Source organism: Mesitornis unicolor, unplaced genomic scaffold (genome assembly GCF_000695765.1).
Source record: "Mesitornis unicolor isolate BGI_N332 unplaced genomic scaffold, ASM69576v1 scaffold4573, whole genome shotgun sequence".
Taxonomy (NCBI): Eukaryota; Metazoa; Chordata; class Aves; order Mesitornithiformes; family Mesitornithidae; genus Mesitornis; species Mesitornis unicolor.
In genome coordinates, this window is record NW_010176594.1 from 47,915 (window position 1) to 75,792 (window position 27,878).

Sequence of the window (27,878 nt, forward strand, 5' to 3'; positions counted from 1 at the left end):
TGTCGCTCTGCCCTTCCCAATTACACCATAGAAACGGATCTGTCTGCTACAACAGACATGGTCCAAAAGGGGTGCTGGATGCTCACTATCGATTCACCCACAACTGCCCTGGTGTTGATGCCAAACACCCACTGCCTGTGCTACCACTCCTGTGTTGGAAACTGCATTTCTTCATCTTTTGGATCCTCTGACACACCGGTGTACAAACTGTACCAAATGCAGAAGACAACAAAACAAACTTAGCACTACTTTAACTGTGCACACGTAAATTACAAGTGGAAGTTTCTAGATCGACTTTAATTATGTTTAATTAATGTTGCAAGGCAGCTGTTAGTGACATTACCGTCAGAGTGGGTCGCTCTGAAGCTCACAGATGTAAACGCAGGCATCTCAACCTACCGGTAGCAGAAGTCACTCTCTGCAGTTGCGGTCCTGACTGCCAGTGAGTGAGGACAAGCTCGCAGCCCCTCACCAACCTGGGCGCAGAGATAACCCTGCTGCAGCACAACTACAGCAGCATCCTCAGTAGTACCATGGCACCACTACTGAATGAAAACCAGAGAGGTGTAACTTTCAAAACCAAGTCATCCATAAACACTGATGGTAGCTGAGCAGGATTTAGTCCTTAACGTATGCAGCATGAAGCTGCGTATCCTGAATGAGTGACTGGAATTTAATTTCAATTACGCTTTAAGTTTGTTGGTTAAAGGACTGCAATGCATGAAGACTTCCAAGAAGGGCATTACAAGTCACACATGTCATGCTGTAATGTCAAACTCCTGTTTCACAACAGATGAAGGACTAACCATCATGTCAGGAAGGACTGCACCGCTCCATCGGCACAGGCCACTTACGTCCCAAGGCTTGATTTACAAAAGAAAAGCTTTAGGTTTACAAGATACATGCCCGGCCTCAAGGACACCAAAAAGACACTACAGTAACTCTGAGAATTAAACCGGGAAAACCATGAGATTAAATTGGTTTCCAGCCTGGCTATTATTTCTGACCCCACATTACCTGGAGCTGGGCTCCAGCAGTGAAGCCAAGGGAACCTCGGCTGACAACGCAGGGCCACTGCCTTCCTGGGGCTGTGCACGAATCCTCCACCACCCCTCCACACCCAGACACCGCTGCCACAAAGGTGTGCACAGATGTGTGCCTGCATTTGCAAAGTGTGAGCTCTATCACTGACACTGAGGAAATGCCTCTTTCCCCTCTGCAGAATAGAAACATAAATCAGCACTTACGGTACTTGCAGTAAATGATTATGAGATCCACGGTGAGCTACACACAGCTGCAGTAAATGATTACGAGATCCACGGTGAGCTGCAAACATGGCAGAGTCCCACACGCACCACAGAGCTGTGGCACCCCGTGCTGCAGCTCCAGGAGATCCAAGCAGGGCCCCTGCTCGCCTGCCAAAGGAAGAGGCTCCCGCAGGCGCGGTGAGGAGCCTGGGTCCGATTCGAGACGGGAGCCCAGGTTTCCTGCTGTCCATGCCCAGCAGCAGGGACCGCAGTGCATCGGCACCTGCAGCCAGCGCTCCCTGCACACACTGGGGACACACGGGGTGCAGCTCTGCTTCCTCAACTGCTTCTGCAGATGCACAGCAGCGACCTGTGGTTACCTGCCATGGTCCTGGTAAATGTGTTCTTAGCCGAGTCTGATGTCAACGCTGGATCAGTTTGTAAAGCCACTTTTAGCTTTTCCACAGGAAAAAGGTGTCTGAGAAATAAAACCTGCTAGGGTCTACAAGGAAGGAAAAGAAAAGTCCTACCTCTACTACTGCTTTGGCATCCAGTCTAAAGTTGAAATCTCCAAAGACAAAATACGAAACTTTCTCAAACCGCTGATCTATAATTCTGGAAAACAAAACAGAACAGAACAAACCTGTCATTCAGCTTTACATGTATGCGAGGATGCACAAATACACACATCTTACCTTCTAGCACAATCTCAGAAATAGTTATCGGAAAGATCAAAACTACCAGTTTATACTGGAACAACATATTCACCGTGTTTTTGGGCTGGTTTTCTTTGCACAGGCAATTCTATCTCCAACTCCAGTAAAATAACGCATTTGATTTCCCCTGTCTGGCTGGAAAAGCAATGTGGAGCAAAGACAGTTTGCAGCAGCGAGTACAAATAATGCAGCACCAGTATTTGGGCACCAGAGAAATCTGGAGGGCACCAGGGGGGCACCCCACACCTTTGAGAGTTGAAGTACATGGCTTTGGGCTGGGCAGCTAGGGAACAGGAACCCCAAATCAGTGGCGAGTCCAGAATACATTTACCTTCAAGTAACTTATCTGTAAGGCTGTGATCGTAACGTTTGGCAGTGTTTGTTAGCACTCTATGAACTCTATGGAAAGTGACCTATTAGGGGTAAACATCAACCCCTGAGTTGGGATGATCCAACCCACCCAAACCCCCAGTTAGGATAACCCAACCCATCCAAAGCCCCAGTTGGGATGGCCCAACCCATCCAACCCCCCCAGCTGAGATGACCCAACCCATCCAACCCCCCCAGTTGGGGTGACCCAACCCATCCAAGCCCCAAGTTAGGGTGACCCAATCCATCCAAATCCCAAGTTGGGATAACCCAACGCATCCAACCCCCTCAGTTGGGATGATCCAACCCAACCAACTCCCCCAGTTGGGATGACCCAACCCATCCAACCCCCCCAGTTGGGGTGACCCAATGCATCCAACCCCCTCAGTTGGGATGACCCAACCCATCCAACCCCCCCAGTTGGGGTGACCCAATGCATCCAACCCCCTCAGTTGGGATGACCCAACCCATCCAACCCCCAGCTAGGATGACCCAACCCATCCACCATCCCAGCTGGGATAACACAACCCATCAGTGCCCAGATTGGGATGACCCAACCCATCAACTCCCACCCAACAGGATGGATCCGCGAGGCTCCTCCTGGCTCTGTCCCTGTTCTCTGACCGTGAACTCTCCCTCTCTCTTTTTTGTTCAAAGCAGATGTTTACTGGGGTTGTAGCTAACACTTAAGAGGTGATCTCTCCAGATGTGGGCAAAGATTGATTTTTTCTCAAGCCTTTGCTCAGAACTGAACAGGGAGATAAGGCCTTACTGCTCATCTTTCAAATGTATTATTAAGAATGGCTATTATATTATCACCAACAGTGGTCTGGTTCTCCTAACAACAGGCAATTTTACATGCTTCCAGAGATCCTGTAATTTGGAAATCCACCGATTCACACTTAATTTCACAACAGCAATCAATACAACCAATTTCCTCTCAGCAGCTGAGGAAGGTGTGAAATACCCGAAATGTGGCTGCTGCAGCAACACAGAACACCCAGACCCTGCAGTGGGGTACCGCACGTACAACAGATAAGGACTAAGGGAGAAACGCATGGCAGTGCACTGTGCCTGTTCTGGGAATACATAACTATGTGAGTGCTATGATGCCAGAACCCCTCTGGAGCCAGCAGTAGGGGCGCAGGCAGACAGTAAAGGATTAAAGCACCGCGCAGCAGGAGCCCTCCCGGAACAACGCTGCCCAGCGCCGGGGCGCTCGCTTCAAACGGCTTGTACAGCTGTGATACCTCACATCCATTCAGGCTTTCCAAAGCTACAGAGAAAGGTACGACATCGGATTTACAGTGAGGTACTGCTTCTCCTCTTGAAAACATCTCACATTCACAGTCAACAGTAATCTATTATGCAAGGAATATTATTCTATTGAAAAATTAACGTGCACTGGACCGAAGGCAGTGATCATCTGAAGCAAAATCTCTCGCAAAGACTTATCCTGTTCTGGTATGAAAATCTCCAAATCCTCCATTCAGCTGACAAATCATTGCAGCACTGTTAATAAATACTGCCCGCTGTCAGCTCCCAGCAGGCACCGAGGAGAACTGTCACTGCTGACCTGTGCCTAACATCAGCGTGATTAGTGCCCTCGTGGCACGCTAAAGGAAAATGAGAACTTAAAAGTTAAACCATTTACATTCCCACGAGTTGCTAACACTATCATTGCGAAATCTGATGTGTGACTTACACACGAGGAAAGCTGGTTCTGCTTTGCCAACTTTCCTGATTCATTTCCTAGTTCTGGCTTTGCTCATCGCCATTTGCTGCTGACAAAGAAATGACAGATACTGCAGGAATGACATCAAGGTCTGGAGGAGGCCTCTTAAAACAAATTGATATTATGAGAATGATGCCTGTGATTGTATTATGTGAAGACGGATATTCCAAATAAACAGACTATTCCAAAAATAGCCAGTTAAAATGTCTCCTGACCGATGAACAAAGCAGCTGATTAGTCTGCCTCTGATCAATTAATTACAATTCAGTCATTTCATAGTCTTGCACATTACCTGATTTAAACACGATTTGCATACAAATCGATGCCAGATCATAATTGATAATTTTAACCAGTTGCTCCCCTTGCAGTTTGTCTTGTTGGACGTGTTAGCATCTCCTGACAGACTGAAGTGAAGCAGTTACTTCTCAAGAGCGATGCTTCGAGTGGATCTGACATCTCCTTTGCACGGGGCTGGGGTTCGGGCGTGCAGTGCCATTACCAGCAGTGGTGCCGCAGGGGACAAACCCTAACCCTAACCATACACGTGTGTGCATTGATCAAATGATCTGGGACACCTAACAGTGAAATACGCTTTAAATGACTCACGTTAATACCTGTGTGTAACCTACTGTCCTTGCACTGCAACCACTATGAGTTCAGGAGCCCCAGATCTCCAGCACCGTGGTACCCGACAGCTCTGTTCTGCAGCACTGCTGCCCACCACTGCACAAGGACTCAGCTTTAGAGCCAGACCCCGGGTCAGGGAGGCGATGGCGCCAGGAATGAGCACAGCGACGCCTCCTCCCCTAAACAGGGCAGGAAGGCACAGGGCTGGGATGGGAACCCCGGATGCAGACCCCGAGAGCCAGGCAGGACCTGGCACAGCCACAGCACTGGGACTGAGCGAGAGCTGAGCAGAACCCTCCTGTTCCTCTCGTTACCGCGCTCTGAGCCACAACCAGGCACAGCTCATCACTGTACATGCACGTGGGAACTCAGAGGGCAATTTTTTAATGAGTGCTTGCAAATGAACTAGAAAGGCTTCAAAATCTGTGTTATTCCACTCTGCTATTTGTTTCTGTAACAATACCCTTCCCTTAACCATGAATCAAATAATCCTTTGAAAATGTTGCCATGCATTGGTCAATGGAGTGATAAATCTGAATGGTATAAAAAGAAAGCAGCCAACCTGTGTCCCCAGCATTAATCTCATGTTTTTAGTGGGAGGACCCAGTGCCATTTCCTTGCCTCAACATACGCTAAGGCCCCATCCTTTCCTGTACAACTTCTCTAAAAAGCTTGTGACAAAATCAGCGGCTCTGGTAAAAACGTCACGACTGCAGAGCAGCTGCGAACATCTCCCTTCCACAGCTCCCTGTACAAGACCAAACCGAGATCCTCAACGCCTGAGCTCTCTGTGCTGCCCATGCAGGGCCATCCACAACGATGGGCAACCAGGAGGTACCCACCACGTAAATGGAAATAAACCCAAAAACGTTTCACACAGCTGTGCCTTTGCAGAAGAAGCAGCCCTCCCTTGCAGTAGGCTGGAGGAAGGCGCTCCCTCCTCTAACCCTGTGTTCCTGCCTTATGGAAAAGAGTTTATTTACACCTAGAGCATACCAAAGAAACAGCTTTCACTTCTGCTCATTCTGGAAATCAACACGGCAAATTCAACATGGCACATAAGGACCAGTGGAAAAAATGCATGGTTATGACTGGGTTTACTGATGACCTCGTTAGACTGCGAAGCACACAAACAGAAATGCCACAGAGGATTTCTCTTCTGCAGTTCCACAAACAGAACCTGTAACTGCATCAGGAGCTCCTGGTAACAGTGTTAGGGTCTTCACACGTGGGACACATTACCTTAAATATTTTGCCAGTTTCAAACTAATCCTACATTTTTCACTGCTGGCTCTACACTGAAAGGCTTCGGGACTGGTTGGGTTATTCTGTTTCTCTTCCAATTTGGTTTTATTCTGAGAAGAGGCAGACCACAAACGGCTTTGAAATGGAGCTGAACAGCTTTCCAGGGATGACAGGACAGCAAGGGATGGAAACACCTCAGCAACTGCGACTTTGGAGTAAAGTTTACAGTCAAAGTCAGCCACATGTTTTGATGAGTCAGATCCACAGCTCACACTTTTGTTAAGGAGTAAACTTCACTGCTAAGGGTGCAAATAATGTTAAATTACTATGGAAATTTCTCTGCTGCAAAATAAATACACGCAGTTCTTATTTTGGTCTAACAACGGCAGATTGTCTCACACTGGGTATCAGCAGCTGCCTGACAAACCCAGGCAGACGTTCCTGTGTCTGTGCTGTAAATGTGTTTGCTCTGCTGCATCCATAAGACTTGAACAAAACACCCCCTCTCAAGCCTCTTACCATGGCAGTCCCAACACATGTCCCCAGAGACCTGGGACAAAAACTGCCTGTGATTGTGGGGACATCAGGAATGACAAGAAACCCTCAGCTGAGCGGGCTGTGAAGGGTTAAGATTTCCCAAAGCCACTGAGGGGATCTGGATGCCAAATTCCTACCAAGAGTAAAACAAGTAGGAGGCAGAGGGAGGTTTCTCTTCTCCTCAGTATTACTGGAAATCTGGGTCTAGTTATTAATTTTAGTCTCTACACAGAACACCAAAAGTAATGGCTTAGTGCAATCTTAAAATGAACAACTCTGTGTTATTGGAATCAATGAAACCCTTTTGTAATTTACTTTAAAATGAAGTACCCATTATAGTAGTTACAACTAAAGATACCTTATGCACCCTCTTTTATAAAAGCTATATGTTGTACTCTATATATGTTTCAAAGCACCGAAATTCAGCCAGAAAATGACAGGGCGATCAGAACCACGCTTGGCTTTCCCTCGCTTTCACACTTTCCCCCTCCCGAACTGCCACCAGAAAGGAGAAGACAAGGAGGCAGCTCAATATCAGCAATTTGGTCATGGAAGAGAGCCGCTGAACATGATTCAGTGTGACAAGAGGCACTGTGATTTGGCTAAACCATTTCTCAGGGCACTTTGTAAGGAGGATCAGCAGCATTATTCCTTTAATAGCCATGTCTAATGCAGTAGCCAGCTGGGTTTTGTCCCAGACCAAGGTATCAGCACCAGGTCAGAAGGTAACATTCTGTTTACACGATTATTTCCTAAAGCACTTATCTTCTCCTCGGTGTGAAAGTTGACTTTTCTGTTTGTAAGGAGGCCTAAAGAATTGAGGGAATGGGAAAAATTAGCTACACTGAGCTGGAGCTGAATGGCATTAAGTGGGAGGTCTGCGGAGGGCTCTGCGGCGCCCAGCGGGACACCTTATTAGCCGCCTCACCGCAGTTCATTCAGGCCAGCCATACCAGTGTCACCAGCATTCCCACACAAAGACAAAGTTCTTCACACAGTCTATAAACATGCCTCCCCAGCCAATTCATCCTAACTTGACACCGCTGAAAAGAGGGGCTTCAGGGGGGGCTTGGTGCGGTGTTTTTTTTTTTTTAAACACAACAATAACATAACAAAACAAAACAAAAACTTGCAGCTCTGCCAGGCAGGCTGAATGGAGGGGAAGGAGGGACACCGTCACAGTTCCTGGGAAGAAACAATCCAAAGGTCAGGCCATATTTTATTCAGTGAGCAAATTTTTATAATAACTAAATGTGTTTAAACTAAATACTAGCTAATATGAGCACTTCAGTATTTCTCGTACAACTTCTCAGGTAAGAAATTACCTCTTCGCAATCTCTATTTTTGCACATTATCCACGCAGAGGAATTAAAGGCACAAAAACGCTGCTTTTATAGAGAACGCGACTGCTGATATAAAATGACATTTCCTAAGTAAAGGAACACAAAAACCACAGCTACGCAGAGGAGAGGACAGCTCAGTCTCGGTGTGGCAGCCATTTCTCAGGTTAAACCACTAACGACCCAGGCAGAGCTTTGAACCCCAGGTTCTGAAATGCTTTACCTGAATTTGGTAAAAGCCAGGCTGGCCTACACCTCTGTGCAGGGCGGTGAAACCTCCCCGCGCTGGGCAGGGCACCGAAGTGCTCAGAAACACCACAGAGACAGAGCCAGCATGGCTGCCTGCACCCTCACTGTGTGTGCGGGGAGCCTGGGCCCTGCCTGCATCCCCTGGCGGGAGTCACCCCTGGGACGGTCACTGAAAGGCCTTTTCACCAAGGCCACACCACCAAAAGGCCATGTTACCAAAAGGCCATGTCCCTGAGGCCACGTTCCCGAGAGGCCATGTCCCCGAGGCAGTGTGGCCATGGTCTGCGGCCCCACAGCCAGGCCCCATGCGCAGCAGGCTGCGACGTGGCGGTCGCGGCTGGCAAAGGGCACGGTCAACCAAGGCTTTCTTGACAGGATCTGACCCCAAAGAAACAGAGGCAGAAAGTGACTTGAGCACCCCATCGATGGGAGCCAAGAGCGAGCACGGAGGCAGCAAATAACAGACAGATCAAAAGTTACAGAGACTTTTCACTGATGTGTAACACCAGAGGTAACAACAGCCCCTGCAGTGACTTGGGGTGGAAAGTCGAGGACAAGGACAGTGACACCTGTCTGCTACCACAGCCATGCTGAGGAACAGAAGATCAAGAGAACAGAAACGTTAGGTTTTGGCTTATACAAAGTGCACACGGGACTGTGGTGCGGCCTTTCCCATTTCTGCCATTGCTGTTCCCAGTGCTTTGTCCCTCGGGTTTTAGCCAGAGCGATCAGCTTGAACACCTACACCCCGAGAGCCGGTCCACGGGGGATCCAACACCTGCAGAGGCTCCAGAGAAGGCTCTGAAACAGGACCCTATCGTCCCCATGCTGCATCCTCAGATACACACTTACAAATACCACAAAAAACCCCTCAATTCTGAACAAAAGTTACCTGGTGGCTGTCTAAGCGTGCCTGAAAAGACGTGATGGAAGTGCCCTCATTGGCATGCCTGGGGTGTTGTAGCCCTGCCACTAAAAAGATAAAGTTTATCATATTTTTGTGCCCTGTTCTTTCTGATATAATAGCTAAAACCTATTAATAACACCAAAACATCTCAAAAGGTCAAGCGGCACGCAGCAAGATGAAGGGAATTGTCAGGAAGCTGAGGCAATCATCTTAGCGCTTGAGACATTTGCCAGGGCTGTTTAACTAATATGTGATGTTCGCTTTTAATTTCAATATAGTGCCATTTGGGCAAAAATGTTGTATTTTTTAATTAATTACAATGTCAGCAGCTATTAAGATTAAAAGAAAGACCACATCAATAATAAATACTTAATCCAAAGAAAGGATTACAAGAAGAGCAATAAAAATCAATTTTTAGAGCTGGAAAATTGTGACTTTTTCCTCACTTGACTGGTATTTTCATTATATTGACAAAACCATGATCTTACCTGACACTGACATTCGCCTAATGAAATAGCAGCCATGTATAATGATGTAAGTACTTGTCAATTTGGCTACAGGACAATACAATGCTGTGTTACAAAGAGATTTTCTTTGCTCTTCATCTGATGTAAGAGAAAACAACAAGAAGAAACCAGAGAAATCGCCCATCTTTTTGAATCCTCCTTTACTTCATAACGAAAAATTTAAAAATTAAACATTAAAATTAAAATTAAAATTTAAAAATTAAAAAGTTCTTTACTGAGAGGGTCGTCAGAAGCTGGAACAGGCTGCCCAGGGAGGTGGTGGAGTCACCATCCCTGGATGTGTTTAAAGAGCGGGTAGACGAGGTACTTAGGGATATGGTTTAGGGGGTAGACAGGAACGGTTGGACGTGATGATCTCAGAGGGCTTTTCCAACCGAGCGATTCTGTGATTCTGTGAAAATCAAAATTAAAATTCACTTCTGGAACCGCTCAGTGTTGGTAACACTTGGTGATGAGCAGGCAGCAGACAGTCGCTGTATCTTAGCATGCATGAAGACTCGGGTGTTGCAGCCTTCACTCATTGCTCTGCAGGGCTTGGGCATGGGGGAGTACAGCAAAAATCCTGCGTCCACCCAGTGCTAAAAGTGCAGGGAGCACGCCAGAAAATAACCAAGATTTGCAGCAATGGGGTACTGATGTGCTGAAGCTGGGAAATGTGATTTTTGTGACAAATCTGGAACAGTTCAGACCATGGGCAGTGCATGCCATAAACAGCTCAGTTCATCAAAGGAGCCGTGGCAGAACAGCTCAGAAATCTCTCTCTTTCTGTACCCCGCCAGACTCACAACCCACAGGCAGAAACCCGGGAAACAGCGGGGCCGTGACCGAAAATCAACACAACCACCTCTAATGCAAATCACTGGGAACACAGAGACTTCACCCGCAGAGGATTAAAAAGTGCTTGGTGCTGAGAAACGCTAACCACAGCAAACCTTACATACTGGATGGTCAGCGTGGGCACCTGCCCCTTTGAAAGTCGCACTACAGTGGGCACTGAGCGAGAGGAACCAAGCGAGGAGCAACATTTGAAGTGCTAAAGAGCAGGGAGGAACCTCGCGTTCAAAAGGGCACAGCGATTAAAAGTCAGAGCTGTCAGCTCCAGGGTGAACAAAGAAAGCCCGGGTGGGTGCAGGGATGGCAGGGCCCTCATCCTTGTGGGAGTGAGCAACCGAACCATCACAGCCTTGTCCTCAACCCCGCACCGAGGGAGGAACGGCAGGAACAGCCGCCACAGCCGGGAAGAACGTCTGCCACCGCCATCTACAACTGCAGAGAGGAACGGCTCAAACTGCCCCAATTACCCCCAGTTACGTACCTGTAGGAGCGTGTGCACCTCCAGGGACACAGCCCCCGAGTGGGACACAACGGCCCTCTCGCACCCTGACCCTACAGGTGGTGATCCCCAGCGCCCGGGGCTCAAGGGGACGAGCACCCCACGCTCCCAAACATCACCCCGCTCTATAACCACCAGCTGATAGCACCGTCGTGCAGCCAGCACCGTAAATAAAATCACAACAGCAATTCATTTTCATTTCTCTGTGAATGGATAAAAATTGGATCAACAGCCCATGGAGATCCCTCTTAACTGAATCACAGCCATCCTGGAAGACGATGCAGCTGCACGACCGAGCACCACAACACAGCAACCCAAGTGAACGCTGACGTGAGTGTCACCTTTAGCCAGACACCAACCACCGCTCAAACTCACTCCAGGCTCTACGGCAGAAACCACAGTAAAAATGGAAATCCAGCTCAGTGTGACACTCGCGCAGTCTCATACAAAGCCGTTTCCAGAGCAAAACCAGGCAGGCAACAAGTTATCTGCAGCCATTGCTTTTTCAGGAGGCGTTCCCTCCTCTCTTCAGCTGCCTGTGTCACACAGCCTCTCCTGAGCGGTGCTTTTTACAGTATTATTTTATTATTACTTTCTACAGCATACCCAGGCCAGCCTGCAGTCACCTCAGTGACACCTTCCCGTGTGACACCCGCGGGGTACCAAAGCTCTGGGGTTTGGATCGCCGACTCGCCAGCCAGATCCGTGCTCCCAAACCCGCTACTGCTCACACAGGTTTCTTTGTAGCATGAGAGAAAGGACAGCTCTTTAATTTACCATTGGAATAACGAATACTGCAAATGTATTAATAACCAGTTCGGTTATTAATTAATGCCAAAGAGAAACATAAAAAACCAGAGCCCTAAATGCCGGAAATAAAAGAGTAAGGGCAAAACTACTGACTAGGACTATCAGAAATCATCATCCACTTATTATGGAAATGCATTTATTGCGTCCTTAAAATTATAATCACATATATTTTTCATTACAATGCATACAAGCACAACATAATTTTTCTGCTCAAAATATAAAACCTAATAAAACTCAGACCGTGTCTGTGTAAGCAGGACACACAAGGCAGATTTTTGCCAAGGCAAAAGCTCAGCAGAAAAAGCAGCAGCAGAAGGGGCAGCAAGTGACAAGCGGCGGGGCCTGTACGTGACAGGCGGAAAGTAACAAGACAATTTTGCTGGATTTACTCTTCAGGAGCATATTACACAAACAGGCTGATTTTGAGAGCACTTAACCCCGGCTGAAGGGGGCTGCGTGAATGGGGATGCGCGGAGCCCTGGGGGGGATGAAAAGCCGCCACCGAGGGCCGCAGCGCCGCTGGATGCGGGGTTGTTCACCCTGGGAGCGCTGCTATGGAGCACACAAACGTCACCGAATCTCTGACAGTGCGTGGTCACCGAGTTTCCATGTTAAACCGCTGCTGTAAAAATAAATACAAATGGAAAAACCCCCAACATCCCCCCCTCCCCACAGCGAGCTCCTCCTCGCATCTTCCCAAATGACCCAGATCCTTAGAGCCCAGCCTCCCTTTGCCTGGAGACTGAGTGGCTTTTCTTTGGCGCATTCAGCTGCCGGTGCTGGGAAAAGCCCAAAGAGAAACATTTAGATTGGAGGGGTCTTTGAGAGGAGGTGACAGTTGACTGATGAGCATCCATAAAGTGACAAAGAGGAGCTGTGTGGAGCCGGTGCATCACATCGCCTCTCCCTGGGAAACTAATTGCTCTGAATTGTTAATAGTAACATTATTTTTCTGGCAATCATTTCTTTTGAATACCCAAAATGAGCATGAAACAGCTCCTTTGACCGGACATAAAAGTTAAATGTCCCAATGTTGATCAAATTAACTTCAGCTATGTGACAATGGACTATATTTGTGAGAAAATAATGAAGGGCACAAAGGGGAGCTTTATGCCAAGATTTCACAGTTGTAATGTAAAAATGTTTCTGTTGAACTAGGCCGGGGAAGGCTTCAATAGGGAAACAGAAGAGCACTGTCACGTTCTGCAGAAAACCACATTCATTTTAGGGCTCCGAATGCTGGAGAGCTGAGGAAGTTTTCGGGCTGGCACCCGGAGGAGTGCGGGGACAACGCCTCGCGCCCCGGCCTCCCAAACCGCGGGCACCGGCGGAGGACCCCGTCCCGCAGCCCCTGCTCCTTGAATCCGGCCGGTGCTTTCCCCAGCAAGCGTTTAGGGGGCAGGACTAACAGACCAACGTCATTAATTAACATGATATACGCGCAGACATTAAGTACAGCAGACGGATGAAAGACTAAAATGTGAACTACATTTCCTTTCTCTCATTTACGGCTTAAACCCTCCAATCTCAGAAAATGCAAGTGTTACACAAACAGGGCTAACTCTACATGGGAATTATCCAAAATGGCTCTGGAAGAATTCTACTGCCCCACAAAATATAAAGCAGGTGCTCGTATTCTCATTTATAAAGCAAATGCAGTTTTGACTGAATCTGCGTCTCTCTGGAACAACGCAGTTGACCTGTGGGGGTTCAGTCTGGGTTTACATTAGCGTTGATAAGACTCACTGCCAATGTTCTACATATACACTGTACATGTATTTGTAAATATACAAGCAATATCTGCCTCACACCAGTGTAATTCCTACTCCCTTAGTCTTTAAAGAATCTGTCCTACACCACATTTCCATCGTACGGCAAATGCAAAACCCACCTGGCCCAGCACTACCAGCTCCATGTCTTTAAAAGCATTCTTCCCATCATGGAATTAATTTTTAACATTATTAAAGCTAAATCCCTTCAGAACACCATTGTGAGAGTAAACACCTCTACTCCCAAAGCCTGTTACGATTATTAACTGATTCCCTCAGGAAAAAACTTCTAGTGGCAACTTTAAATCATTCACTTGACACTTTTTCCTTTGATTTCTTCCCCCAAAAACGTTTTTTCCCTTCTCAGTAATTCAGAGATGCTGCACAATCTGTGTCTGTGTTTAAACCTGGTAGTTAAAATAACTGTGGGAAAACCAACTTCTCTGATGATCTTAGCAGTTAAATCAGTTCGTTTGAGCTTTATTTGCGAACTTTTTCCTGTGTCTCAGACTCTGGTGATGGTGACGGGTCTGACTGTAGGTGCTCAGGCTGTCCCTGTCTGTGGGGGTGCAGTGGAACAGAGCTGTCCCTGTCCAGGTCTGAGGATGCAGTGGGACAGAGCTGTCCCTGTCCAAGTCTGAAGATGCTGTGGGACAGAGCTGTCCCAGTCCAGGTCTGAGGATGCAGTGGAACAGAGCTGTCCCAGTCCAGGTCTGCGGGATGCAGTGGGACAGAGCTGTCCCAGTCCAGGTCTGTGAGATGCAGTGGGACAGAGCTGTCCCTGTCCAGGTCTGAGGATGCAGTGACACAGGGCCGTCCCGATGCCCACCGTGACCCACACCGCTGTGAGAAGATGTTTCTGCTGCATTCGGGAAGGTTTTGCTCATTAAACTGTTTTCCTTCCCAGCATTGTTCCCCACGTTTGAACTGCAGCGCTGTTAAACGCTCTTTAGCAGTTTAAAGGCTTTAAAGGAAAAGACTTATCAGCCTCTGTTTTTAACAGCACTAAATCTGCATTATTAGTTCATGCAGATAAGGGGATTTAAAAGCTCAGCTTGAAGCCTCTCTCCGCTGTATTTATCTGCCACTGCATAGTTCCAGTAGCTCAGCTGGAAATGTAGATCTATGAAGCTTTAAAGAGAGATTAAAGCCAAGAAAAGAAGCACTTTTCCCCTGGAGCCGCTCTCCCTTTCCCTTTTCCTGCTGTCTGCGGAGTGGCGCAGACAATGGCCAAAGATGGTTCCCAAAAGCCGCTGAATGGGGACACTGTTGGTGGCAGCACTCATTCAGAGCAGCCCCAGTGTATTGTCCTCCCCAATCAGCGCCTCAGAATAGAGTTTGCTGGTGGCTGCCAAAAGGTTAGGAGCGGTGAAAGGGGGTCCCCATTATTCACTGCTCCTACAGAACTGCCCCTTTGTGCCCGCCAGCCCAGCGCTGCGCCGCGGAGGTCCGGATCTGCGGCTGGCTGCGCGCTCAGAATGAGCCGTCGGGCTGAATGCCCTCGCAGCGCCGCGCACCCGAAACCGCGGGGCTTCTTTTCTGAGGACGGCGGAGCCGGGGCAGGTTTTGGCAGTGTCACATTTTAATGATATACCGTCCTGACATCCCTGACCCGCGGCTGACACTAATGCTGCAGTCGTGTTACCTTACCCTGCCAGGCCGTCGTGGGAGGTCCAAAGCCAAAATTAGCTAATGAAGCACACCGCACGCTGTAAACAAGCGCGCAATAAATAATGCAACAGGGTTACGCGGGCCTGCTCCAGCTCCCTCGTGCAACGCATAAGAAAGGGAGAGGAGACCAACGGAGCCAAGGAAAAATGAAATGAACCCAGGCCTTTCCCACAGTGCTCTGTAACAGAACCCAAAAATCCGCGTCTCAAACTGCTCCAGGAGCTCATCCCGATCTCACGGCGTCTCTGTGCCCTAAATAAGGGAGCTTTCATAAGCCACTGCTTGCTGCCTGCCTATCTGCAAACCTTCCAGAGCCCCCCGTGTTTTCTGACTGTCCAACAGGTCTGACAAGCGATACAAGAGCACATAGTGGATTTTTCCTCTTTATCTTTGTATCACTCCCAAAAGTGAAAATAAACTATTTTGGAGAAATTCCTACTCAGCCCTCTGCTGGGGTGCACAGGAAAAGCACTTCTTAATTCATAGTGGAAAAAGCGGCCTCTTTTGCTAAAGTCTCTGTCTTTAAATAAGATAAAACTTAGAGAAATAAATACAACTTTGTGCAGAACATGACTGAAAATGTATTTACACAGCATTCCACATTTCAGGACCTTTTTCAGAGAAAAACTACATAGGGAAAAATGACACCACCGCATATGCAAAGCTGTTTTTCAGTCTGTAACTTAATTTGGTTCAGGAGCCGGAGAGACCCACAGGGGTGAACCGGCACTGGTGCGAGGGGAACCCTCACAGCATCTGCCACGACAGGGAAGGGTGCGAGCAAAGGCCCCAAACCCAGTCCTCCCAGCCTCAGCCCCTGACCAAGGCCCAGGTCCTGCGACTCCCCAGGGCCCCAGCACGGTTCCCCCTCAGCCCTGGCCACCGAGATGGCTCCCACCACGGCCTGTGCTGCGTGCTGGGACGGGGTCAGCGCCGCCGTGGGGCCAGGACACCCCACACGGCCAGGCGCCGGCCCCAGCTTTGCCGTGGGGAGGGCAGTGGCTGCCCCGTGCCCACCCGGGCCTTGGTGCAGGGCTCAGCCTGGCACCCACGGTGCCATGGCACCACCACGGTGCAGGACACCCGGGATGGGGCACGACAGCAGCACAAAGTGCTCTGCTCTCATTGCCCAGCCTCAGCCGCTTGTTTTAACCACATTTCAGGCTGCAGGTCGCAGTGCAGGCCATGGCTGCTTTGAGGAGGCCCTTCAGAACTCCGCTGCTCAGGAAACACGGAGTCCAGCAGCACCTCACACAAAAACACCCCTTTACTTTATCAACACACATATGCCCGTGCAGAAATAGCTTTTTCTTACTCTAGAAAAATATCTTTGTCTGACTTTATAACTGCTTATCAGGGCAGCTACTGTAAATCACTGAGTGTTCTGGGGACCATCCTCTGTACTGTACCACCCGTCAGACGATTCAGCTCCGTGACACCGTTATAAACTGTGATGTTATTACAACAGCGACGACCGCACACAAACGCTGTGTTGCTGCTGTAACAGCATCACCTGCCTGCTGCACCTGGCTGGTGTGGGACTAAAACTGCAGGGTTTAACATGGAGAGGCTGCAGCTTGGGACTTGGGAGCAGAGGCTGTGGGAGCTGGACTGGTTCAGCTTACAGAAAAGACGGCTACGGGAGCATTTTGGCTTTATCTGTTTGGTAGTTACAGAAAGCACGAAGCCAGGCTCTCCTCAGCAATGCCCACCAGGAGCCGAGGGGCCATGGGCATGGCTGCTCTGAGGGAAATCCTGACTGGTACCATGGAGAAAAGGTTCCACGGCCAGGGCAGCCCAGCGCTGTACGGGCAGCTCGGGGACGCCGCACACCTCTGTGTGTGGGGATGGTCAGATTCGGCTGGGTCAGCCCTCAACAGCCCAGGGAGCTCAGGGCTGCTCTGGGCAGGGTGGGCGAGAGGTGCCCAGGGGTCCTTTCCACCTGGAATCACTCGGTGGTGCCGTGACCAACAACACACTGCAATGACAGCTTTGTCAGACTCCATGCAGACTGAAAAGGAGCTAACTAACACACACATTTAAACAGCAAACCTGCTCTTAAATTTAAACATTTAAATTATAAACCTGCTTTCTGCGCAGCAAGTTCTGGTGACTTCAGAATCTCCAATCTCAGTAATTTAGCTTGAAAGAATAAGTGTCATAGACTGATCTGTAATCAGCACTGTGTAGAAAACTCCAGTATCAGTGACCATTTTCAGCTCACAGAACAAAACCCTCCCCCTTTCCACATGTGCTTTTTGGAACATCTTTCAGACGCTGCTCACGGACACAAAGATGGAGAGAGGCTGGAAAGACCAATACGTACCTATCAAGTACATAGCCAAGAGCCTTATGCCGTATTCCTGAGTAAACCGATGGGCTTGTTTCCCAAGCAATTAAATTGGAAGCATCGTGGAAAAGATGAATGTTTACCAAGTCAAAGGCACTACGACAGAAAAAGGAAATAATAAAATTATTCAGGACAAAAGAAAAACATTTGTTGCATCAGCAAAGGATTCAATTTAATAACACTGTATTATCTCTTACATTACCTTAATACTCACTTACACAGACTGTGCCAATTAAGTGATTGTCATCAGAAAACCGTCAAAGGCCACCATCAAACTTATGGCAACTCATCTACGGGTAAGGCTGCACCTAGGCTTTTGCTCAAAACACGCACAATGCGAAAACAGAAAGCTATTTGTCAGCCACAATTCAGAGATCCAGCAGTGCCCTCTCACTAAAATATTTTTCAAACAAAAAGGAATGTGTAAGCAAACAGCTCCCAGTGTATAAAGCTGCAGCTGAGCACCTGCTACAAGCCTGGCTTTGCGAGAAACAGAGTGAAACACTACCAACAGGAGCATTTTACTGACACTGCAGGGTAAACCCCGGCACCCCACACCTCCCTGTGTGGAGACACCAAGGCACCGGTGCTCAGCCCAGACACCGCTTCCACTGGGAGGACATGGGCTGCGTAACTTGGATCACAGAGCCACAGAGGGGTTGGGTTGGAGCCGTGTTTTGGTTGGAGCCACACAAGGGTTGGGTTGGGAAAGGCCTTCAAGGCCATGGAGTCCAACTGCAAACCCAGCACTGCCCACCCCAGCCCCAGCCCCTCATCTCCATCTGTTGAACCCCGGGACGGTGACCTCACCACTGCCCTGGGCAGCCCCTACCAGTGCAGGGAGGAAAGGTTTCCCCGTTGCGTTAGCAACCCCATCAGCCGTGGGCACTGCACCCCAGAGGGAATAACCCCAAGGGGTAAATGCCAACTGGGCTTAGCTCCGCTGTGTGCTAAAAAACCCTGTTGAACTTCACTCTGAGGCCACAGTTTTGGTTAGCGTTTAAAAAAAATACATTTTGGGTAGGCTCCACAAGCACTGGTGATAATGATTACACAAACACAGCAAACGGTCTGAGCTGAACATCGCTCACAGACTGCTCCTCCCAAGAACGATCCTTTTTAGTATCACCCTGCAGGGAAACACTAACTTTGAGTCTACCTCCAAAGAGCATTTTTGTCTTGGAAAGGCCTAAAAATAAATCCCTGTGATTTCTTTCTGCAAAGAGGAGATCCAAGAGGAGAGGAGAGACAGAGCCTGGAAAAGCCGTGACATGGGAAGAAAGGCAGAATGGGCTGCCCTTCTCAACAACCACTACTGTCATTGTCATTAAATGCAGCATTTTCAAACACAAACAGCTCCAGTTATGGGATCCACCTCGTCAGCCCCTTCGGCACTGCCTGTCCCAAAGCCAGCGCCCTGGAGTGTGGTACCACACAAAGGGCAGCTCTGGTGGTCACCGCTGCCTGCTCCTCACCCAGGCCTTAACATGGGAACCCGATTTAACACCAGGAATTAACAGTTCTGCTCCAGTAACAGCACCGTGGTAGGAATCATCCTGTGTGACTGCTCTGGTGATCCTGCTCTGGCAGGGGTTGCACTGGGGGAGCTTTCCAGGTCCCTTCCAACTCCTCACGTCCTGGGATTCTGTGAACTGGCTTGAAACTGCTGCATTCCCCAAAGGCAGGGCTTGCTCATGGCTGGAGTCATCCCGTGCCAACCGCGCACATGAGTATTAACAGCACGTTTCGTCATGTGTCACTACAACCTATGAGTGTTATGTGCCCAACAAATAACAGAGCAAAGCAACTGCTCAGGAACCGAACCGTTCAACAAACAGACCCATCCACACACGTGAGCACAGGCTCTGAAACAGTCGTTAGCAAAGACACACACATAACCAGAAATAACTGAAAGATGCGACGTACCAATCAGTAATACACCATCTGGTTCGAATGAAACCTTTCCGGGACCACTTGCACTGAAAAACAAGCAGAGAAGAATGGGTCACTGTCAGTGAAGGGTTATCTTGTAGTGAAATGCACTTAGAGACAAAACAAACCGAGTTCATCCATACGCCGTCACTGTCAAGCACGACACTGAGCTACCCCGCAAACACACATTGTGTCTCTCATAAATCCTGAATTATTTGTATTTTTGATTCTGCAGCAGCTATAAACTATGTGTAAAGTTAATATAAGCCCTGGTAGTCGTTTCTAGATGGCAGATAACCAATTCGGAACGCTTCACAACTGCATTTACTCTTAGTCTAAACCAGCCAATTCTTCCTGCCCATGCACCGATGTCTTGGCTTCTCTGTAATTGTACCTGAACTGTAAAATGTCATCAGAGATTTACATCAAATTAAAATGAATGAGGCCTGCTGGAAAGCTATTTCTCCCGCTGAGCCAACCCACCCAGTATTTCTGTAAAAGTTAAGGGGAATTTAACTAATGGCGAAACATTACATTTATCAAAACTGCAGTGTTTGTGAGAAAGCCACAAATCAGCCCGTGCCAGCGTCCGGCCCTTCTGGTACAGCAAAGGGATTTTTCAGCACTGCTCCTCACCACCGCCGTAAATCACAGCCTCCCACGGAAAGCCACGGCTCTGCACCCCAGGTATTCGCTGTTAACGATGGCTGAAGGCTCGGCCGGGGTCCTCTGGTAACGAACCCTGCGCCAACAGGGGATGGTGCCGTGATTCTGCACCAGGGCCTGCAGCTCTCACCATGAACCGGGTGTCCCCACTGCAGAGCACCCCTGCGGCACCGCTCCCCTGGGGCTCTGCTTCGACTGCGGGATGCGTCCACTCACCCCAACAGACCTCATGGGGGGCAGCGTCCCGACCGCTGCAGACAGCCCAGTGCCCCCAAAACCCCGTGGGCCACGTCCTGACCCCACCTCCAGCACCCGCCTCCTGCCCCTGCACCAAGGGGGTACCCATGGCCCCGAGCAGCCGAACCCCACCACCAGCCTGTCCCGGGACCCCTGCACAGTGGGGCTCTCCTGGTGCTCAAAATACACTAGTGAAGACTTTACTATGTTCATTTACTGAATAAATAACAGCTTATTCTTGAAAGCTTGAATGTGAGAACTGATCCGCAGTTGTCCTGTGCAAACCCAGGAAAAGGTGCGAAGTTATTGTAAATACAGCTGATTTCATCCACTCCAGAGCTTGGAACTGTGTGGAAAACCTGACAGAGCATGGCCCAGGCTGCCCAGAGAGGTTGTGGAGTCTCCTTGTGTGGAGACACCCAAAGCCCTGGCCGTGTTCCTGTGTGACTGCTCTGGTGATCCTGCTCTGGCAGGGGTTGGTGGGGGAGCTTTCCAGGTCCCTTCCAACTCCTGACATCCTGTGATTCTGTGAAAAAGCCTTACCTACCTCCTACAAAACTAAGAACCAAGACACTGTCTACAAAACACGCGCAGTTACGCACGGCAGGTTTTCGTGAGCCTCTTTTTACCATTTCTCACTTCAGGTGGCGATTTCAGAACCCTCTTTCTGCAGGGGGGCCCTCGCTGCCCCACTGCTGCTCCTCGAAAGACCAAGGGGCCCAAGAACAGCGACCAACAGCGAAGTCCTTTGGCACTGAACCAAAACACGTGCTTTGGACAGGCTGTGTCTCCTCTCGACTCCTGTCTGCACTCACAGGACGCACAACCAACCAAACCAACAGGATTAGCCCAAGTCTGAGCAGGGAACGGCTGAACCCAGCACGGGCTCCTCTGCTCACAGCTCCTGATGACCACGGCAGTGCCGTTACAAGTCGAGATTCGGCAAAATGTCAACGTTTATCCAAAAGCAAAACAATGAAAGAAGTTAAATGCTAAAAGCATTCAAAACTGGCTGAAATCTAATCCCAATCAAAGAAAAGGGGAGCTCTGTCATTTCATTCTTAAAAATAACTACATTGAACTTTTAATTACTGAAGAACAAAACACAGAATTTAAAATCTCAGTCCAAGCCGGCGATGCAGCCCAAGACAAGGCCTTCAATCGAGCTGTCCTTTCTCACTGCCATTTTCCTTTGGCCACACAACAGGACTTAAAAAGACGCAGCACTAAACCAGGCCAAGGAGACCCCACTGCCCAGAGCATCCCACCCCTCCATGGGGCATCACCCACCTCTCCATGGGGCATCACCCACCTCTCCATGGAGCCTCACCCACCCCTCCATGGGGCATCACCCACCCCTCTATGGGGCATCACCCACCTCTCCATGGGGCATCACCCACCCCTCCATGGGGCATCACCCACCTCTCCATGGGGCATCACCCACCTCTCCATGGAGCCATCACCCACCTCTCCATGGAGCCATCACCCACCTCTCCATGGGGCTGTCACCCCAATTCTGCCACCAGCGACCTCCCAAACCAACAGCACCGGCACCGCATGTGCCCAGCGCTGGCTCTGCCGCCGTGCTGTGCTGTGCTATGCCAGTCTAGGCTGACACACGGTAATTAAACAGCATTTGCACCACAAGTAATATTCCATGACATGGAATACAGCATTGCTTACAGGAGCCTGGTGTTTCCTCACACACACACTGCAAACACCGGGTTCAAGGGCAGTAGCGTGCATTAGAGGCTACGTTGCCAAAATTGACATTACTAAGTGTAACTGGAATTCTGACACCTAATAGAAATCCTTAAGAAATAAATAAAAATAATCACAATTTGAGAACGCGCAGTTACATTTTGCCAGCCTTTTCTTTGTGAATAGAGTCTCTCAGGAGGTGGTGCTGACCTTTTAAAAGCCCCTGGAAACACCACCTACATAAATAACCCCTGCTACACCGGGTAAAAGGACCTCCAGACAACATTAACATGGAGAGAGAGGTTAGAGAGGGCTAATGTCAAAAAGCACTGTGAGCAATAAGTAATGCACACAAACCATGATTGATAATGACTACCGCAGAGCCTTAATTCATCTTTTCTCCATCATTTTACCGAGAGGGACCATATCAAATTAAAGACTGACCCAGCAAGGGTTTATTCACCCATACAAAGCGGGGCCAGGAAGGAAAGTCGTCTTCAAGTGGCAGTGACGGCGCCGTAATTGCAGCTCCTTAAAGGAGCACCACGGCCCTGAGAGATGGGAAACGCTGCCCGTGGAGCCATGCTCAGCACCACCATGGTGAGAGCAACTCCTCCTCGCACCAGAGGTTGTATTTCACCCCTCACACCACGCTTGGTGCTCAACCGGCCTGGAAAAAGTGCCTGAATTAGGACACCTTCCTGTAAAACCACGTGGAACTGCCCCAAAACAACCTCCTGCCTCTCCTTAGATCGGTTACAGAATCAAGAATTGATGCTCTTGTGCTTTAGAAGTTTGTGCACAACTTGCTCCAAGCAGTTTCCCAATTTCCCTGTGTTTCAGCACAACGCACAGTAACACAGTCACGGCCTGGTCTGGGGTCAGGGACCTCAAAGCTCCCCAGTCCAACCCCCAGGGACAGGGACCCCCCTCACCAGCCCTAGAGCACCACCAGACCCTGTAAGGGCCCCATGGGTCACATCGGTACTGCTAAAGATCTTTAAAAGTCATTACACAAATTCAAAAGTCTGCACAGGAAAACATCCATGGCGCCCATCAAAAAAATGTATGGTGAGAGCTTGGGAATATGAAGTCAATCTGCCTAATGACACAGTGTAATAATTCAGCTGGTAATTGGCTTTTCCGCAGAGTGCTCCCGTGACCCTTTATTTACCGGAAAACACAGTACCAAGAATTCAGTAAGAACGCAGCTGTTGGGTGACCACAGGCAAGTATCTGTGCACGAGGAAAGCAAACCTAAGAAACAGGGGATGAAACCCACACTGGCTCTGCTTATTTTCACAGACAACTACGTGGTGCAAACCGCTGCTGCTTCTCCCTGTCCCCAGCACCAGGCCAGCAGCAACCAGCAGCCATGCAGAATTTATTCCATGGGGTTATTTTAGAAGCCAGCAATGGTGCGACTTTTGGCAGAGACCAATTTTGGTCGAGGACGCAGGACGGCCAGCGCGAGGTGTCCCAAAACACAGGAGCAGCGCCAGGGCTGGGGGTGCTGCGGCCCTCGAAGGGGAACGCCACCGTACCGCGAAACAGCACTGGTTTTACTGTGTAACCTGTGTATTCCAACCTGCGAGTCACCCCTAGATACCTGTAACCTGAACACGTTTACCTAATTCCTTTACCTTCAGTAATTAACTTACTGATAACTTGCCTGTTCAGCGTGAGGAGTTCAAGCGTCCGCAGGCTTTGGGGTAACACAGGCAGCGTTTAACAGCTGGGGTACAGAAACGCCACCCTTCACCGCGGATACACACGTGTTTGGGATCGCTGCTGTGCTCCAGTATTTCCAAACACAGTATTTGGGAAGAAGGAACTTTTGGGAACAGGATTTCAAGGAGAAATACAGCTGGGGAAAGAGGAGTTGTTGGGAATTGTTCCTCATTGCAATTCGAAAGCACCCGTCTTTATTCTGGCTTTAACACACAGGCACCGGCTGCTCCACCGCCTGTACGGCAGCATCAACCCGGGCAGAGGTGGCACAGGTCAGCAAAGGGGAACCTGCACTTTAAAACAGGAAAAAACCCCACTCCACGTCCCGGGAAGGGGACACCGCATCTTCCACCTCCCCGGGTGAAGTCTCTCCTCGGACCCGCTGTTAATAGGATTCCCTTAGCCAGCAGATGGATTGTGAACACGGGCAGTTTCATCTACTAAAAGACAACATAAATCATCATTGAGAAAGGAGAGACCGCGGTGAGGTTATCACCATACAGCCTCCTCCGTGAAAGGTTTGCATTAAAGCATTAGTGAAATTAATTCATCTTTCATAAGAGCTCGGAGCAGTATCTGTGATCTATGATAACAACCAATTTCTCACTACGGGGAAAAAAAATTACTCAGGCCTGATAGACTACACAAATCTGCTTTTTTTAAATGGCCTAACATTATCTGGAGTGTGGCTCCCCGAGGCACCATTTGAGCCTCGCGCCCGGCCAAGAGCAGCCATAAATCAAGACAGAAAGTTTTGTTAGTTTTATATGCAGTGGGCCGTAATTATTTTGAATTGCGTTATGCCTCAATCATTGTAATTACTTTTAGATCATCCCTAAGCAGCAGTAATAAAAAGAAAAGAAATCAGTCTTAAACCACTTCTCAGACAAAACAGTGCGAACGCGATAGAGAAGTCTGGCTAAAACGCACGGCAGTGTAGACGTGATGTGTGCAGGTACTGTGCTGTGACACCTCTGGCTTTCAAAATAGATGTCATTCTGTGGTGTTTTAATTAGCACCGTTATTACCAACACTTGTCCAGGAAGAAAACAAGTGATAACGAAACGTTAGCTTTAAAAACAGAAACGTGAGAACCAAAACCACGTCACCGTAGGTTTTTTGATGTTGCTGTGCTATTTTGTGCTTGAGACACAATTTGGGGTTCAGTGCAGAACGAAAACCAGCACGGAGCAAAACCACCACGACCATTTCCAACGTTCCAGGCAATGGGAAACCCGCTGGCCTGCTCCACGCTGGGCTACACAGCAATGAGCAAGGGGGTCACGGCGGTGAATACGGGAATATGAACACGGGTGCGGCTGTCATCTGCACGGCTGCGGTCCTGGGAGCCCACGTCCCTTCCTCTGCAACCTGGAACCAAAGGGGTGCATCCCCCTGCCAAAACACCACCGCGGGGTCATCCCCCAGCCCTGCCAAAACACCGCGACATGGGGTCATTCCCCAGCCCTGCCAGAACACCACCGCGGGGTCATCCCCCAGCCCTGCCAAAACACCGTGACATGGGGTCATTCCCCAGCCCTGCCAAAACACCACTGCGGGGTCATCCCCCAGCCCTGCCAAAACACCGTGACATGGGGTCATTCCCCAGCCCTGCCAAAACACCACCGCGGGGTCATCCCCCAGCCCTGCCAAAACACCACTGCAGGGTCATCCCCCAGCCCTGCCAAAACACCACTGCGGGGTCATCCCCCAGCCCTGCCAAAACACCGTGACATGGGGTCATTCCCCAGCCCTGCCAAAACACCACTGCGGGGTCATCCCCCAGCCCTGCCCAAACACCACTGCGTGGGGCTGTGCTGCGTGCAGGGACAGAAATAAACCCTCAAGGGTTTTCATGGTTTTGCTGGTCTTGACTGTGTCTGTGGGTTTTCTCTCTTCCTACTTACTCCTCCTCCAGGTCAGTATCCCTGACTGCACTGGGGCAGCAATGAATGGGCACTGATGGTGTCAGCGCCCCACAACTCATTCGGTTGGTTCCTGGGTCTGGACCTGAGGCAGCGCTGCAGGGAGCACTGGATACAGATGCCATTCCTCCAAAAACAGCCGTGGGACCAAGGGAGAGCACCCATGAGCAACAGACACAAAACCCTGGGAACCTGCTGGACTGAACAGCTTCTCCATGGGAATCGTTCCTGTAACGGGCGGCAATAAACGGTGCTGAACGGCGTCAGTCACTGCACGGCAACAGAGCAGTGCGGATGGGGAGGAAAATGAATATCTGAGCAACTGCCTGGAGTTCCTTCAGCGTGATGGAACGCTGAACTTCACAGAAGTACTGCAGGTATTTATTCACAGGAGGTGACAGCCAGCACTGTCAATGTCACAGGCAGTTTCCCTGCCAGTACTGAGAGAGAGAATACAAAAACAAATAATCGACTATCAAAGCCAAGAAAAGGAATAACCTACATCCCATCAACCCTGTAATTATTTACACAAAGCTCTTCCAAGCACACATGCACTATCAAAGTATCTCTACATGTGTATATTTACAAATTCTACATTGCTTTTCCAAGTTTATTCAGTTCTTCTTATATTAAAGTAGCAACACGCCTGTTTGATCCACACATGCTGTAGGAATTCAGTGCATTTATTCACTTGGCTTGTAAACACTGACCATTAAACACCCACAGTCTAGATGTCCTTAAGAAATTAAAAATGAACAAATTAAAGTAAACGTCAAGGAGGGAACTGCAGCCAGAGACTGTGTGTGTGGGTGCAGTGCATGAAAACCCTCAGCCCTGCCTGGGTTTGACAAGACCTTCACCTTCACCATCACCACATTCATCTTCACCTTCACCATCACCTTCACCATCACCTTCATCATCACCATCACCATCACCTTCCCCTTCACCATCACCACCACCTTCCCCATCACCTTCCCCTTCACCATCACCACCACCTTCCCCATCACCTTCCCCTTCACCCATGCAGCACTCGCCACCTCTTACAGGCACCCCAAAAACGGAGCCCAAGGGCAGCATCAGAGGAGCACATCAATGTTTCTGAGCTCTTGCACCCATACAAAACTGCCCTTTCCCCTGCCCGTGCACCCACCCCTGGCTGTGCAGGACAGGAACCAGCCCCGCTGAGCCCCACGTGGAGCTGTTGGTGCTGAACTGGGACTGGAACCCCCCAGAGCAGCCCCTGTCCTGCCATGGAGCTGCTCTCCCTGCAGACTTGTGGTGGTGCAGCTCCTCTGGCGTTAAAGGCACAAACAAATCATTTCATCACTGTCACATCCTTCACAAGGGCGTCCCACTACACAAAGAGCCTCATCTGAATCTGGTAAATCCACATGAGGACTTAAAACACACATTATAGGTGACAAGAAACCCACAAACACACACAAACCCAGGACTTGGCTCTGGCCTTATTCACACCACTGAGAGCAGCTGCGCAAGCAATCAGAGCAAATCAGCTCAAACCTGGTATTTGGGAACACTCCACGGGACCGTACCTACCTCAGGGAAATAATCCTGGGGAAACTTCTCCTTTTCCAGCATGGGCGTGCTTTCTAAAGTGTCTGAGTAGATTTCTTTCCCCGTAACCTTTTTGTACTTCTTAGCTAGGGAGAGACATAAGACAAAATTAGCACACTCATCTTGACCATTAAAGTTTGAGTCTACCGACCCATACACCAACTGATGCCCATCCGTAACACATTGGTAATCACACCTTCAAACAAGATCATCTCAGCTTTTTAAAATCACTAATATTGACAACCATCATGGACAGTGTTTGTCCACACCTCGACTGTCAGCTGGGCCGGTCCCTGTCACCCAGAACCACCAGCAGCAATGGTGGGACTAACAAAGGGTGAGCCTGTTGCTCCCGTGAGCTGCTCTGTAGCCCTGTTTGTAACAGCAGCGTCCTCCCAGGAGCTGCTCTGTAGCCTTGTTTGTAACAGCAGTGGTCCCTGCAGAGTGCGGTGCCAGCCACTGCATCCACTCAAACCCTGCTGTGCCATCAGAAAACAGCAAATGTCCAAAAGGCTCCTGTACGCACAGCCTGGACGCTCTCCTGGGGGACGTGAGGGCAGCAGGGCACACACTGCACCACCACTGAGGTTCACTGAGTGCTCCAGAACAGGAACACCACAAACCCCACGGGATTTAGCTCCGTTCACCACCACCCTCTGGGCCTGGACACCCAGCCAGC

At 49.4% G+C, this 27,878-nt stretch overlaps 1 protein-coding gene across 1 annotated transcript in view; it reads right to left on the minus strand.

Annotated features, from left to right (window-relative positions):
- The window catches only part of INPP5A (inositol polyphosphate-5-phosphatase, 40kDa), a gene marked incomplete at its 5' end in the record, with an annotated part of 73,317 nt that extends 46,032 nt beyond the window's left edge, over positions 1-27,285 (minus strand). The window contains 4 exons of the mRNA XM_010181777.1: positions 1,778-1,862; positions 17,409-17,528; positions 19,359-19,411; positions 27,182-27,285. Coding sequence (XP_010180079.1) covers positions 1,778-1,862; positions 17,409-17,528; positions 19,359-19,411; positions 27,182-27,285 — 362 coding nt within the window. The remainder of the gene's footprint in view (positions 1-1,777; positions 1,863-17,408; positions 17,529-19,358; positions 19,412-27,181) is intronic.
- Positions 27,286-27,878: the final 593 nt, after the last annotated feature.